Genomic DNA, 15,577 nt, shown 5'->3' on the forward strand with positions numbered 1-15,577 from the left:
TCTGGAAAAAGTAGCCTGGATTAACTCCATTCTGGGAGCATAATATTGTTACAGAAGGAGTTATTTAGAGTATCAACGTATGAGTGCTCTGTCTCGATTGTTCTTTTCTCACTTTTTCTGGAATCTCTTGTGTGAGAAGAGAAGCTTCTCTCTTTGTATCTTGGGTATCAGTAAAAAAGAACAGATCATGCTGCTTGGCATTTATGAGGTTTTAAAACCTTGCATCCACTTCCCTAAAGCGGAGCACTAAACCAAGACTGATACAAACAGACCAAAAGCTTTCTCTCTTGAGTGGATGAAGTGCATTAAGGTATGCTTGCAAATACCCTTTTGGAGTTATGGGTGAAAGCATGAGATAAAATCATCTGGGATCCAAACCCACATATTGTTTTCAAACAATTAACAAGTAAGGGTAAGAAATTCTCAGATAACTTCAGATAGGAGACGCTGGAGGAAGGAGGTTTAAAGACAACTGGTATGTAGTCTTGAGTCTATCCTCATGTGCTGTCTGAAGAGTGTGGAAAACACATGGTCGGTGCCCAGAGCGGTATCAGCTCTCACCGTGCCCCATGGGGGGGGGTGTGTGTCTCTGTCCTTCCCACCGCCGGTACCTGCGCGCTGCGGCCCGGCCCTCACCTGCGGCCATAACCCGCCCCCCGGCACGGCTTTATTTTCAACCGTGAAGAGCAGACACCCGAGGCTGGGGGCACAGGAGGCGGGGTCCCCTGCGGGCCTCGGGAAGCGGCTGGCGACCCGCGGGCGGGGCGGCGCCCTCGGCTGCCTTTCCCGGCGGCAGGGGACCAGGCTCCGGGGGACATTTTGTGCTGTGCCCGGCCGTGCCCGCCGCGCCCGCGGCGGGGGCGCGGGGCTCCTCGGCGGGGAGCCGCCGCTCGGGGGCCGGGCAGCCCGCGGCGGCGGAGGGCGGGGCGGGGCGGGCTCCGTCACGGCGCGCGGAGCCGGCGGGGCACAACGGGCGCCCTCAGCGCGCGGAGCGGCGGCGGAGCTGAGCAGCAGGTTCCCGTGGCCGGCAAGAGCAGATGGCGGCCGCGCTCCTTTTCTACCTGCCCCTCCTGCCGGGGCTGGCCGGCGCCTTCAACCTGGACGCAGACAACGTGATCAGCCGGAGCGGGGAGCCGGGCAGCCTCTTTGGCTTCTCCCTGGCCATGCACCGGCAGCTGCAGCCACAGGAGAAACGGCTGTAAGTGCTCCCGCGCCCCGCCTGGCCCCGTCCCGGGCCGTCCGCAGGGACCCTCCTCCCTTCCACTGCCAGGAAACTTCCCCTGGCGGCGGGCCGGGGCCGCCAGCCCCCACCTGGTGGCCGGCCGTGGGCGGCGGGGAGCGGGGCCGGGCGGCAGGGCGCCCCGCGGGGCATGGTGGGGGGGGATCGGAGAGACTGGGCGGCACCTGCAGCCCGGTGCTGCGGCGCTGCAGGCCGCCCGGAGGCAGCGTGCGCCCGGGCGGAGCGGCGGGGACAGGCCGGAGAGCGAGGTGCCGCCCCGCCCTCCCCGGTGGCCTGCGGGGAAACCTTCCCTGCTGGGAAACCTTCCCGCCTCAGCCGCGACAGCGGTCTCCTGCGCGGGCTCCACCGGCGGTGTCCAGTGGCAGGCGGCTGTGCCCGCGAGGCCCGATGGAGCGGGGCGCCGGGAGGCTGGAGCGCAGGGCAGCGCCAACCTGCTTCGCCGGTGCCCCAGGGCTGTGGGGTGCCTGTCCAGGCTCTCGGGTTTGTTCTCCTTGTGCGTACCCAGCCTTGGGTAACGCAGGGTCTGCTGTTCCAGATGGAACCTGCCTGGGAGTGCAGGTGGGACGTAGTACAAGGAAGTTGGGAAGAATAAATCAGTGTTGATGGTGTATGGGTGAAAGCTAGGAACTTGTTTTGGAGAAATTCAGAAAGCAAAGTAATGCTCTCATACATTTTCGGGATTCTTGCCTCTTTGTGACCGTATCTGAGCAGTATCAGACCCCACCCTATCCAGTAGTGTTGGATGGAGTGTGTCTTGTATAAGGTATTGTTATTAAATAAATGTCCCTTCCTCAAATATTTAGTTTTAATTCAAGGGAAAACAAGCCTGTAATCCATATAGAGTTAATGGGAGAAGGAAGCTGGAAAGAAATCGTATCCTTTGTAAAGTTATCTGGTAAACTTACTGAAAAGTTCTGTGGGCCGATTTTGCTCATGCTTGCATTCTGTGTGATTTCATAAAAGTTACAGCGTGTAAAGGAGTATAAATCACAAATACCTGTGTACCGTCTTCCATCTAGTTGACAAAATGTCCCATGGTATCCTGAAGAATGAAATACAAATCTGTGAGCTTCTTTTCAGAGGCCTTTATCTTAATTCTTAACAGGATTACTCTTACATTGGTTCTACGAAGAAAGCAGTGCCTGAAGCTTGTTAGTTTGCCATTGTATTGTCAATATTGGTAGAATGAGCATGTCAGAATATGCAGAGACAGAAAGCCAATTACTAAGAAATCAGAAGAAACACAAGAGCAGTCACAGTACCCAAGCTAGTCTGTAATGTTTGGCTGAAATGTTTCAGAGATTATTAGCATGAAAGTTCTGTATTGTATGTATAGTAAGTGCTTCCTCAGGCAATCCAAATCTGGGGACAGAGCAGAGCCAGATGCTATCTGCCTTGACATGGCCTTCTGAATCCAGGCTTTCATGAGAAGCAAGGGTCTCTGTTAGAGACAAAACCAGGCTAGAGAAACTGTGGTTTATGGTGATGCGCACTTCTGAGTATGAGACATCTTGGCTATTTTTAAAATCTATTGATGAGTTTTAGCACAAAGAATTTGAGTGCTGCCCTGGGTGGTAGCTGCTGGGTAGTACTGTTGGTATGAAACCTTTTACATCACATAGGTATGTTATTTTTTTGAGCATGTTATAATATCAATATATATATATTTGAGTATGTTATAAATTTTGAGCATAATTTTTCTGTCTGTAAGAGTAGTAGTGCGTGGCTGTAAGAGAACAAGACATTAAACATGCTGAGCTGTAACTTTCATAGGGACAGAGGTGTGTTTAGCTTGCTTTGTGTAAGTTCTGTCTGATGAAACAGATGGGAGTTTTGGTGGGGAAACTCGAAGTGAAGCCTCCCTTGTTAGGCTGCATCTTTATATCAATTAAAAATGAGTGATGTTGAACTGATACTGAATGATTTGTGTGGCCTGTTCCACAGAAACCGTGTGCAGCTTCTAAATAGTTTGATCCTTTGTAGGTGGAACAAGCAGTGTCTTCTGTCCAGATACTCAGTGAAGGTGGAGACTTATGGGAATGGAGGTAATACTGAGGTCTCCTACTGAAAACCAAGTATGTCTAATGCCTGTATGCTGCCCATTATCTGTAATAGCAGGAATTTTAGTAGTTGGTTCTCAGGGGTGCAATACCTCTGCATTCCCAACTGTATTTTGGGCCATGTCTTAACCTCTACTGTAAAAGTGATTTTATGTGCAGCTATCATTTAGTCAGATGGAAGTATTTATTTTACCCCTTCTTCTCGAATGGATGCTAACTTCAAAGCTCAGTTACAGTTTGAGCGTGAACACTGTTAAGTAGTTGCCAAAAATATACAAACCCCATTTTATCATTGAAACTTCGTTAAAAGTGACACTCGGGTTCCCATCTGGCAGGGACCCCCATTCCAAAAAAACCTGCCAACCCAAGCACCTCCCTGCCCATCCAATTTTACAAAATTAGTAACTGGTTGTAACAGACATGTGCAAGATCAGTCACTCCTTGGAAGAACAAGCAAATGAAGAAGCTGAAATACATGAATTTTATTCGAGGGCTGTTTTAGTCTGTGGCTTGGAGCAAGGCTTGGTAATACAAACTAAAGGATGTGTAATTTTTCTCTTGCCTCACTTCAGTGAAATGGTTCCTTCTTCCTCACACAGGATAATTAAGGGTTAAGCATTATGAAAATCCTCTATAAAGATGAGGGTGGAGAACATCTGGGAAGTGTGACGAATAAAGGTACAGCTGAAACAGCCTTTGATTAAACATGGTATTTGCTTTTGATCACCTTTTTTCTTAGTCACAGGATACTGTGGATTGCATATGAGCTTTGAATGGCAGTATTTTCATTTATTAGTGTTGGCTACTAATGCCATATTTGCTAATGAGGAATGAATTAACTTGTGAAAGTATGGATAGATGACTGTTCAACTGCTTTGACTTTAATTGTAAATGGTACTGAGTATAAGGCTATGGACTAGTACAGGATTTCATTTTTCTTTGTGAAAATCTTTGGGTGAGAGAAGTTGGAAAGTTTGTCAGTTGGAGAGGAGAAAAACTTTATTAATTCACGGTGATGGAAAGTGGACTGCTAATGGCACGGGGGTGTGAAAGAGAGCTGAATGCAGTCTTAATGTGCATCAGGGGAGCATTAACGTTGGAGGTACTAAAGGCAGCCTGGCTGGACTTCTGTGTACAGTTCTAGTTCATTGTCAAGCACAGTGAATCAGGTAGCAGAAAAAGGCTAATGGAGCTCTAAGAGAGCTGGGCTTGTTGCCCTGTATAAGATTGTTCTGGTTTTAATCTGTCAATATGATGAAAATAAGGGAGTTCTGGTTCTACGAGGGAGTGGTGGCACAACAGCAGTGCATTTTGTTTGCAAACTGGAAGGTTTGTAACTTGGAGGGGCCTGAGACTCAGGAACAGCCTAGCTATAGGAGTAATGTGGTTAAAGTTTTAAGTAGTCCTGTGATGGAGAATGTGAGTGTGTCTAGCATCTGTAAATGGGGATTGCACTAGCCATATATGTATATTAGGTACTATATAGTATAAATACGTTACTATTATAATAAATATATTATTACTAGCTACTCACTATATATATAGTGAGTGTAGTCACATGTGTAATTTTATATATATAGAATATATATATAAAAAATATATGTATATATACTCTGTGTAAGATGTCCAGCAGGTCCATTCCAGTCCTTTTTGGTTGTAATTCACAATGATTTAAGCAAATATCTTGAATTAGAACACAACCCCTGAGAATACCTAAATTTAAGTATAACTGTACTTGCAGGTAATTGTGGTGTTATTTTCAGTAGAAGTATGGAGCTGAATTCATGTAGGCTTCTTGTTATTAAGGCAAAAAAAGATGAGATAGTAGTAATCAACATTCAAGATCTTCTCATTGGCTGAAAAGCTGTATGGTTTAAGGCAGTGGATAGGCACTTAATGTCAAGACTGCACTACCCATTAGCAGCCATAAAGTCCTTAAAAATTGCAGTATGTCACTGAAGTTTTTATTTGTGACAGGTTTTGCTGATACTGCATCTCTACTGTGAGCTGTTATATCAATACACAACAAAGTTGCCTTGGGTCAGCAGGGCTGCTGACATTGCTGTACTGCTGTAGTGCATGCTCAGTGGCATTTAGCCAGTGCTGCTGTGTTGACTGAGGGCTTGTGCTCATAGACACTTTGCTCTAGCCACAAAAGAGCTGGACTGTGCTGGTCTGCAGTAGCAAAGGACGGTTTCTGCTTGCAGAGGTGTTGTAGTGTAATTCAAGCTTCAGGTGGACTGAATTAATAACAGTGCACATCTACATCTTCAGGATTTAAATGCTTTAATAATGCTGGTCTGTAGTGCTTCCGTCAATTAAAAAAAAAGGATTTATAATTAATTTTCCTTTTTTTTTTTAAGACTGTGTCCTTGCTGTCTCATTGCACTTAGTATTTTTTTTTTCCTTGAGTGTCTCTCTGGTTTTGTCTATGCAAGCTAATCTTGGATAACCTGCTTGGCATGCTTGATTACTTTCTTAATTCGTGATAGTAGGGGAGTTTGTCTGTGTTTGGGATAGATGTCCTGTGGCAAAGGTCAGGATCAAATGAAGTTGGGAAGGAGGAGGGAGGAGTAGTTTAAGAGTTTCCCTATAGTGGTAAGGGAAAGATTTTTAAAAAGATCCATCATACTAATATCATGATTGAAAAAATTGAGAAGATAAATTTACATTGCATAAGAGGAAAGAATGTGGAATTGTTATAGGTGGAGTCAAACTGCAGAAGGCAAGCTTTTTCCCAGTGCTAAGTTTGAGTTGTGCTGTGGGTTTTCTGTGGCAGAGACACAGCTGACAGGTTGTCCTGGTTTCAGCGGGGCTAGTGTTAATTTTCTTCCTAGCAGCTGGTATAGTGCTGTGTTTTGGATTTAGGATGAGAATAATGTTGATAACACACTGATGTTATTAGTTGTTGCCAAGCAGTCAAGGACTTTTCAGCTTCTTGGGTGCTCCCCACCTTCTAGTTGGCAGGGGACACAGCCAGGACAGCTGACCCAAACTTGCCAGTGGGATATTCCATACCATATGACATCATGCTCAGTATGTAACTAGGATGTGGGCCAGGAGGCGGTACGGCTCAGGAACTAGCTAAGCATTGGCTTTGGGTGGTGAGCAATTGTGCTGTGCCTCACTTATTTTGTATATTCTACTATCATCATCATCATCCTTTTCTGTCCTATTAAATGGTCTTTATATCAACCCACAAGTTTTAACTTTTTTTTTTTTTTAATTCTCTCTCCTATCCCACTGTGGTGGGGGGAGTAAGCGAGCAGCTGTGTGGTTGTTTTAGCTGCCTGCCAGGTTAAGCCATGACACAGGTTTACAGGTCAGGAATGCAGAAGATTGGAAACTCTATCATATATTGTCACTGTCTGACTCCCATTCTTGCAGGTGGAAAAGAAGAGGTCAACATCTTTATGTTTGGGGTTTTTTTTGTTGTTTTCCTCAAAGGAACAGGAAATAATTGTGCACTTAGTCCTTTAGAACTCTACTAAGGCAAGAAGGATGAAATGGAGCATTGAGCTGATACACACTAGGAAGTTGTACTAGTGTAACCGCTTCTATCAATATAGAAAAAGAGCAGACCCTGCAAGGCACTAGTGAAGTCACAGGTCATACAGCAAAAATGTGCTTCTACCAGGACAGTTCAGTCCAGGTGGCTCTAAAAAGGATGTGTCAGGAAAGGTATGCTATGGTACAGTCCTTTGCCGTTAGCTATGTAAGTTCACGGGTTCAACTTCACTGCAGCATTAACTGGTGTGACAGGTGTTCATAGTGTAAAGTTAGCCTTCCCGCATGGTAAGTGGCAAACCTCTTATCCCTGTCCTCCATTCCCCTGAGAAACTTGTCTTTCAAGAGGTCGTATACTTTCCAGATCACATTTTTTTCTGTGGTCACCTGTAGGTGCATAAGAATCTTAAGCAACCCTGTGGTAGATGTGTTATTTTTCTTATGCTAATGTTATTAAGAATTAACAAAATTCATTGCTGTGCTAGTGGGAGCCTTCCATGAGTAAGGACTGTAGCATATGCCTTTTGTCAACAGTGATGATAAATAGCCTTACATGCAGACTCCAGCTTTGAGAAACAGCCTAGGCTATCAGCTTCAATTATAGCTCATAAAATGGTTATGCTCTTACTGGAAGTTGCTTGTACCTTGGTTTCATAGCTTTTTGGTTTTATCTGTGCTAAGTCTGATTGATGAATCAGTTTGTAATGTAAGAGGTACCATGTCTTTGAGGTTGCTAAATTTAGCATAACATTTACAGAGTAGATGTGATGACAGGTTTAGAAGCATTTTGGCTATGCTTTCTTATTTTTAAATGTCTCAATAGATGTGAATGGAAATTTGTAGAGGCACGAATTCCTCTCTCTTCAGGCTGTGTGTTTGGAAAGAGAAGGGTGTTCTGTAAGCAGTTACTCCATGTAAAACACGGACCTGCCAAGCCATTCCAAGAGCATTAAAATATAAGTGATGGCTCAATTAGCCAAAATTGCTTTAAGTTTCTCTGATCCAAGTCTGTTGTACTCATCCCTTTCTAAAAGCATGGAATTTATACCAGGTAGTACTTATTAAATATTGTTAGGATATAAATCAACCCGGATGAACATGGCATATGCTAGCCCAGCAAGCTGTTTTGCGTTCAAAGTATTAGACACGTCTCAGATGAAAAACTTAATCTTGCATCCTCTAAAACTAGCAAGGTTAAAATAGTGTAGCTGGAACAAAATAATACTATGCGGGCAAGGACAGACCTTGATCTCAGGAAGGAGGAGAAAGGCTTTTCTCTTTACTAGAGTGAATGGAAACTAATGAACTGCACAAAATATGAGTTAAGGACAAAGGAAAAGCATTCTCCTTGACAAGTTGTTGTGTACTTGAGCAGTGGCTGTGGGTCCTGACAATTCTGCTTAACGATGCCCGAAGGCTGGGCAGGAAAGTGTTGGGGGGGATGGCTCAGTTGGAAAAACCAGCAACTATTCTCTTGCTTTTCAAACTAAGCTGATGTAGGCACACACAGATGGGCAAAGTAGACATGTCTGTGTATGTCTGACATGAAGCCTTCAATGAAACTGGAATCATTGTGAAAAGGAGTTGTAGTCCTTAACAGTGTTTGCTCTAAATATTGGGGGGGGGGAAGTCATCTTATACCGTCTTAGTCTGATGTATAGTTTAGGTCGAGAACTGTAGTTGTAAGTTGGATGGGCTAAAATGTGTTGGAAGAGCATAACCACTTACCATCTAAAACCTCAAGTGGGAGTGAGCAGGAGAAGCAGTTTTTTTCTGCAGTTCCCTTCATTCAATGAGAGGTGAGGCGCTGGGGTGCTGCGTAGGGCTTGCATGCTGTGTGCATGCTCTGCCCTGGTCCTCAGCCATGCAGGCTGGAGCTGAGTGAAGAACCAGGGCTCTCCATGGCACTGGCATCCTGAAAGCCTCAGCTGGCACAGCTGCTTGAAGCTCATTGCTGTCCCAATCTTACGGACTGACTGGCACAAGAAAATTTATGGTGCTTTTAATGTGCTCTTACTTAAAATGTGACCCCATCAGCTATAGAAGGGTAGAAAGTGAGGGAGACAGAATATTGATCAAGATGCAGGGCTGTAGAGTGAACCATTCAATTACTTGAAGTACGTAGCATGCACAACACAAGGCCTACTTTCTGTGTGCTGCTTTGTTCCAAAGCAGCAGGATTTGGGCCAGACATGCCAGGAGTCCTTCTGCAACAGGGACATTGAAGGGAACGCTGTATGGTTACACTATTTATGAACTGGAATCTTAAAATTTAGCATTTTTATTTGAGGACATGGTTTTCCTATGGTTTCTGTTTTCTTTTTCCAAATTTTCTGAGGTCTTGAGAGTAGCAAAGAGCTTTCAAACAGGTGTGCAAAGAGAGGTGAGATGTACTGGTAGTGTTGGGTACAGAGGTGCAGCTGTGTCAGAATTATTATCAGAAGATAGGCTACAATTTCTGTATCGATTTCACTCTTGTGCTGGCTACCTTGATGGTGAATAAGACTCTTTAAGCCGGCATATACTTAAAGAATAAACCATAAGGCAACCCTGCCATCAGGTATGGATCTGTCTTCATCCAGATGTGGAGTTTTATGTACTGCATTGTCTGCTGTTAAAAATACCATTCATCTGTGTAGAGAGTCCTAATTCATCCCTTTCTTTGTTATGATCTAGTAGAAAAATGTCTTGTACTGTGGCAGGAAATAATAGATAGTCTGTATCTTCTTTCGAAACACTGGCTAACCCCATCAGTCTGCACCTGGACTATTTGATGGATCCAATCTGTAACTGTACAAGATAAATGTAAATCATTGTAGTATGACTCTCAAATTAAGTGTTTTTATTTAATTAAACAATTTTTATTTAAGTTTCTAAGAAGTCTCTTTACTATTGACTGTCCTTTAATAAATATTCTGCAGTCGTGCAGGCTCTTTCATCCAAAAATCTCAATGTAATTTATAGTGATATTATTTCTTTAACTGTAAAATAGGCATGAAGAGGAGCACAAACCCACTGTTATGGTGCTTGCTGAGTGCAGTTTTCTGTGTAGTATATGTTACTAATACTGCTAATGTTAATTTATAAATAACAAAAACTTATGCAGAAGCAGGACAGGTAGGTCGGCTTCTCATAAACGTTTTTTCTTAAAGCATAACAAGCAGAGAAAAATGGTTTACTGATCTAATTTGTTGTTGTCGGGGTTCTCCACAAAATAGAACATTTCTTAAATTAGCATATTGGGTTGCCTGGCATGTTTACAGCAGTAAATTGTTCACCAGTGAGCATGGGCCATTCTTTTCTCCTCCGTTAAACTCTACCCAATATCCTTTCTGTGTGTGCCAGAGCAACTGTCAGTTTTGTATGGAATGCAATCTGGTAAGTTTTCATAGGAGATATCTCATTCATTTCAGAACAACTGCTGTTTAAAATCAGCTGTTGAAATGTTTCAGAACCAGCCCGTGGCTGTATGAATCATTCTAGCCATAACTGTAAAAATGCCACATTTTCAGGATGTATTCTGCAGAAAGGACAAGACTGAGGTTGGGCTGTTGGGCAAATGGCTATTTAAAAACAAGTAAGCAAAAATCCCTGTTATTGAATGAGCAGATGGTGGTCTGTACTGCAAAAAATTAGCTGGAAAATTAACACCTCATAGTGGTATTTATCAAGGGTAGGTACAGTAAGGGGCACAAGAATATTTGAAGAAGGACGTATACAAAATAGTCTGGAAAACTTTGAATAATTAATTTATTAGCATTGGATATTGTTGATTGGGATATATGTAAGCAAGTTACTGCTTTGAAAGTAATAGCAGAAGAATTTAGCCTAGAAAAGCAAATGTAAACATGGAAAAAAAAGTCTCACTTCCATTTTTAAGGGAATTATTCAGTATATTAAAAATAAATGAACTGAACCATAGGTTAATAAAGCTTATTTTGCAACTTTAGCATAAAATGTATTGTATTCTTGGTAAAATGCACTTCCCTTGGGTTTAAGGTATTGTGACTATCACATTTTCTAAGAGCGTTTTGAGAATTCTGTAACTATTGCTTTGGAAAAGAGAATTGCTGTTATGTTGCTTTATTTAAAGAGCAGGCCATATGTATTGTGCTGTGAAGTACCTGAGATTAGATTTTGTATCAAAATAATAGTAAAAGGCAAAAAGTACTAGTTCTTGCATTGTGATTTTTGGAGTATTTGCTAGTATGGACTGACTGGTTTTGGCTCTGTCGGAGTGTTGAGTGTTTTTCTTGTTTCCTCTTACAGAACTGCATCTTAAAAATATGTCATTTCCTAATATTGATTTCCTTTAAGCAGTTGTACTAATGTGTGTGAGGATGTTTTGACTGTGTTTGGAAGGGAGAAGGTCTGCAGGATCAAGAACAGAAGCAAGAGGGGTTCATGGGATGCTCCCTGTCTTGATGCTGGCATAAAAATGTACTCGGTCCCTCCAGGGTAACATGTATGGATCCTGCGCTGGATTTTCACTGTCAGCTAGCGAGCTTCTAGGTTACTTTTCAGCTATATTCTTTGCATTTCTTTTCTACTTTCAAGGAGTTTGGAGATCTTTTAAGAAAGAACAGCAAATAGAAGTGGTGAGCATTGTTGTTGAGTTTGCTGATAGTGTCCACAGGAATGGCAGACTTTCTTACAGAGGCTGAATGTTCTTCCTTTTTAGTGAAGATGACAGACAATTTTTCATTTTCAAATGGAGCTAAATGTGCTTTGCTTCTGCCTGTTTCAACTGGCATTGTTACCCTCCTCAAAAGTAGGTCTATAAGATACACCTTTGAAAAACAAAGCAAAACAAGATTGGAAATATGTTGGAAACGACTCACCCCTGTAATGCCTGGGGTTGTTTGCTCAGCAGCACATGTGCGGGTCAAAGGTCTGAGGGAAATTCATGTTTATTCTGGAAGTGCTCATAAGTGGCAACCAGCTGTTGCTGATAGCAAGCACATTACTGTTGTGTGCAGTTGAATTTTCTGCATCCTTCTTTTCTCATAGCTCTTTTCGCATTACTCTCGTAAGGGAATTGCAAAGATGGGTCAGCCTTGCACTTTGTCATTGATGCTGCTGAAGCTGCATAGTGGTTAGATCTGCTGGCTGTTAGACCTTAGCTGTGTCCAGCAGAGTGTGTGAAAAGAGGTCATGGCTCATATTTAATTGTCCACATTTCTTTAGTGTGAACAAACCTTAAGTGAAAATCACGTTATTTTCTTGGCCAGAGATGCTAAAATATTTTTTCTTATATAGCCAACTCTTGTAGCTGCTACTACAAATATGGCTTAATTATGCATGTCCCTGTAAACTTTTCATCCACTCAACTTATTTTTCTGCTAGAGAAATGTTTGATAATTATGTAGCGTGGCCCCAGAATATTGCTGAAGTGGTAGGTTTCTTCTCTTTTCTCATCCAAGCTGTTATTCCGGCATATAGTGGAAGAATACTTTTGTTGTTGTCAGGTCAGATCCAGTCCTAGTAATAGCTGCAATACTGTTTGCACAACTTTCAGTGTACAGGAAAACAGGGTGTTAAAATGCTTGAAAACAAATGATTAATTCCAGGTTCTGCTCAAGTGGGAATGTGGGGAGTGGTGAAAGATGGAAAAAATATGTGTGAGGGGAGACATGTAAAAATTAGGCATGTGTATGTGTGGAGCAGGAGCAGTATATAGTGGAAGCAAACGCAGTGGGTTTCTTGGCATAGTCTCAAACGTAAGTTATTTTGCAAACAGAAAAATCTTGTTCTTAGGTTTTGCAAGCTGGTTGAAATTCTCAAAGTTCGTACATTCCTACTCATAGTAAAATATAATTGCTACTTCTTCCACAAACGTGTATGTGGAGAAGTTTCTTGCGAATATGTGATTTATTTCTGTTGATCTGTTTGATCAGTGTTTCAGTATCTGCATGGAACATAAAAAAAGGCTGCTCAGGTGTCCCAGCTGCATGGGCATTTGTATGACTTGGTTCGCCTATGAACCTCTTGCTCCACTCCTTATTGGACTGACGTTCTTCCAAGTGATTTGAATGCCTGTGTTTTCAGTTAATGTGAAGGAGTGGGGGGACTATGTGTCAGTACATATAGCCAGTGACACATCCGCTTTTGGTACTAAGTTCATGGCTTGAAGAAAAGCCTTACTCAAACTGTGCATCCTGTCATATGCGTTTAACCCATGGCTAGGATGGTTTTAAGACTGAAAGAATAATTTGAAATCTGTACTTTAGTGTGCAAGTGACTTTGGCTGTTGAAGTGTGTGTTTGCTGGCTGTTTGTGTAGTTGTTCTCTGAAACATTTATTAGGGATTTCGTATTGGGAAGGTACATGCCTTTTCTATACATGCAGAGCTCTGAAGCCCACAGCGTCATAGAGAGGTACCCTGCGGGAGCGAGCTAATGTTGGCAGCTGGGAGGGCGCAGCTTAGTGCAGAGTGCCACTGTTGGTCTGACCTGGCTGAGCTTCCCTCTGGGGCTCTGGTTGGTACATTTTAGCTGAATGTGATGAGCTTATTTTGTTCAGACTGTGAATCTGCCAGAGTCACGTATAACTGTTTCTGTGGTTGTGTATCTGGTGCAAGAGGTTTCTACCTGTCTTGTTTTTCCCCCTACAATTCAGAGGGGGAAAGTGGTAAGTCTGGAAAAGAAGGAGCAGGAGGAGTCTTGTAAATTGGATGTATGGATGAAGGAACCATGGCTTGGGGAGCAGTCTCTTCAAATACTGCATGGTTGTGAGATTAGTAGCTGTAGCATGTTTTATTGGCCATTGATTCTAGTGTGAAATGCCTGTCCCTCTTACTGTACTTCTTTCATGCCTTTTAATGGTTTAGTTATGGTCATGAATGAAATTGATGTACTTCATTCAGTGAAGGAAATAGAAGAATGACATTTCAACCTAAATATTTGTTCTGTGCTGTATTAAAACTCCTGCAGTTTTTTGTGTGTGGTTTTTTTTTTTTTAATGGCTTTTGGCATGTTGATGAACAGTATATGCCTGTTATGGTTGTTACCTCTCTAACAAGTAGAGCCTTCAAATCCTGACTGGGAGCACTGCACTTTCACATTGCTTTTTTTGGGGGGGAGGGGAAGGAGAGGAGGGGATAGGGAAGTCTGAGCAACTATTTCCATATTTTGATTACTTGCATGCTTGTTTTCTAAAACATGTACCTAATAGATGATGTGATACTCCTTTCATTTTTCATGAAGTTCAAATGGAGGTGGCATGTGGTGGGGGGATACAAAGACAAGCCCTGCAAATACAAATAAGTTTAAATCTGAATTCAGAGTTTTTGTATGAGATGAATGGGCAGCAGCCCAGGTGCAGGAGACAGAAATACCTGATTTCTGTCATGTACTTGCTTACTTGAGCCTGTAGAGTGAGCATGTCTACAAAGCACTGATCACAGCACTAACTCACTGCTTTGTACAGTGGCGGCAGCAGCTGCTTCTTTACCAGCTTGTTTTGCCACAGGAGCTGGGGCGGCGCTGGGCAAGGAGATGGGCCAGGGCCGTGATGCGTGGGGGCTGTTGGCATGAGAATGAGATTGCGGTGTGGGGGCAGCAGGGATGGACAATTCACTCTTTCTGTGCTTGCAGGTAGCTGGGGACTGCTGGGTCACGCCTCCTTTATTGCAGCTGCCCTTGCTTGTGCTGCTGCCATTGGGACCTGCGCCTTAATGAGCCATCGCTGAGTGCAACAGAGAGTAGCTGGGTTGTGCCCAGCTGACTGTGGCGGCACTTGCACGGTTTGAGTGAGCCCCATGCAGACAAGGCAGCTGTGGGCAGGGGCTGGGCTGGAAGTGCTAGGCCCTTGGCTCCCAGGTTTGTTTCTTTAAATGGCACACTTGTCACTTCTTGAGTTAAACCCCAGGTTGTTATAAGAGGATTTCATGCAGTAACAGGCACTGCTGTGTTAGAAAATCTGAGTGAAAATCCCTTTAACATTATTTTTTCCATAAGTTTATCATAGATTAATTATAAAATTGTCTAATACATGTTTTACAGTATCACTTCATGCTCAGGTCTGTTCCTGGCATGGGTGTTGTTCTTTCTTTTAAATCTGAAGGAATGTATAGCTTGTAAGGGAGAAATTAAAACTGTAAGTATTATACAGGTTTCACTTGCTATTTGACAATACGAAAAATGTGAGGTATCTCCTGGTTAAAGCCAGAGACTGGTGTCTGAAATGGAAAACTGTATTTTGAAACAGGACTTTGGAGCAGACTAGATCATTTCTTGTAGGAAAAATGCTTTCTACCAATGAAAATGAGATTTGCAAAACCTATTTCAAATCCAGACAGGCTAGGCTCTGGACTGTGTGGGGAAAGGGTTTATTTTTCCATGACACTTTCAGAAAGTCAGTAATAAGTGGCCTTTCCAGAACAACAAGTATCTTTGTAGTTCCAGTTTTGCTTTGTAGTAGCTTGCCCTAGTCCTTATGCTGCTTTTGGCTTCTTTTCCCACCCTCTATCATAATCCGTTTCCTAAAAAAGGCTGAACGAATAAAATGAAAATCGCAATCCTTCAAGTGCCAAGCCTCCAGGCAACAGAGATTAATGGTGTACTTGGCCATGGCTTTGCACTGGTAGTTGGAAAATGTAGCTGTGGAGTAGCAGATTAGGAGAATCATCAGTCACTTAAAATAGCTGTTAATAACAGGCTGGCAGCGATGGGTATCTCTGTAAAAAGCGTCATAAACAAGTTCCCCGCTGATGTAGTTACTGGCTGTATTTTGCCGGGAGAGGGGGTTTTTTTTTGAGAAGCCCAGTCCC

The 15,577-nt window shown here is 43.1% G+C and overlaps 1 protein-coding gene across 3 annotated transcripts in view; it reads left to right on the forward strand.

Moving 5' to 3' along the window:
- Positions 1-775: 775 nt before the first annotated feature.
- ITGA6 (integrin subunit alpha 6) overlaps positions 776-15,577 on the forward strand; it is a 51,891-nt gene continuing 37,089 nt past the window's right edge. The window contains exon 1 of one of the 3 annotated variants that reach the window (XM_054829292.1): positions 776-1,198. In XM_054829292.1, coding sequence (XP_054685267.1) covers positions 1,038-1,198 — 161 coding nt within the window. In that variant the 5' untranslated portion in view covers positions 776-1,037. The remainder of the gene's footprint in view (positions 1,199-15,577) is intronic. The other 2 variants (XM_054829289.1, XM_054829290.1) reach the window with 2 other exon arrangements.

The sequence above is a fragment of the Grus americana genome, chromosome 6 (assembly GCF_028858705.1).
Source record: "Grus americana isolate bGruAme1 chromosome 6, bGruAme1.mat, whole genome shotgun sequence".
In the NCBI taxonomy this organism is placed as follows: domain Eukaryota; kingdom Metazoa; phylum Chordata; class Aves; order Gruiformes; family Gruidae; genus Grus; species Grus americana.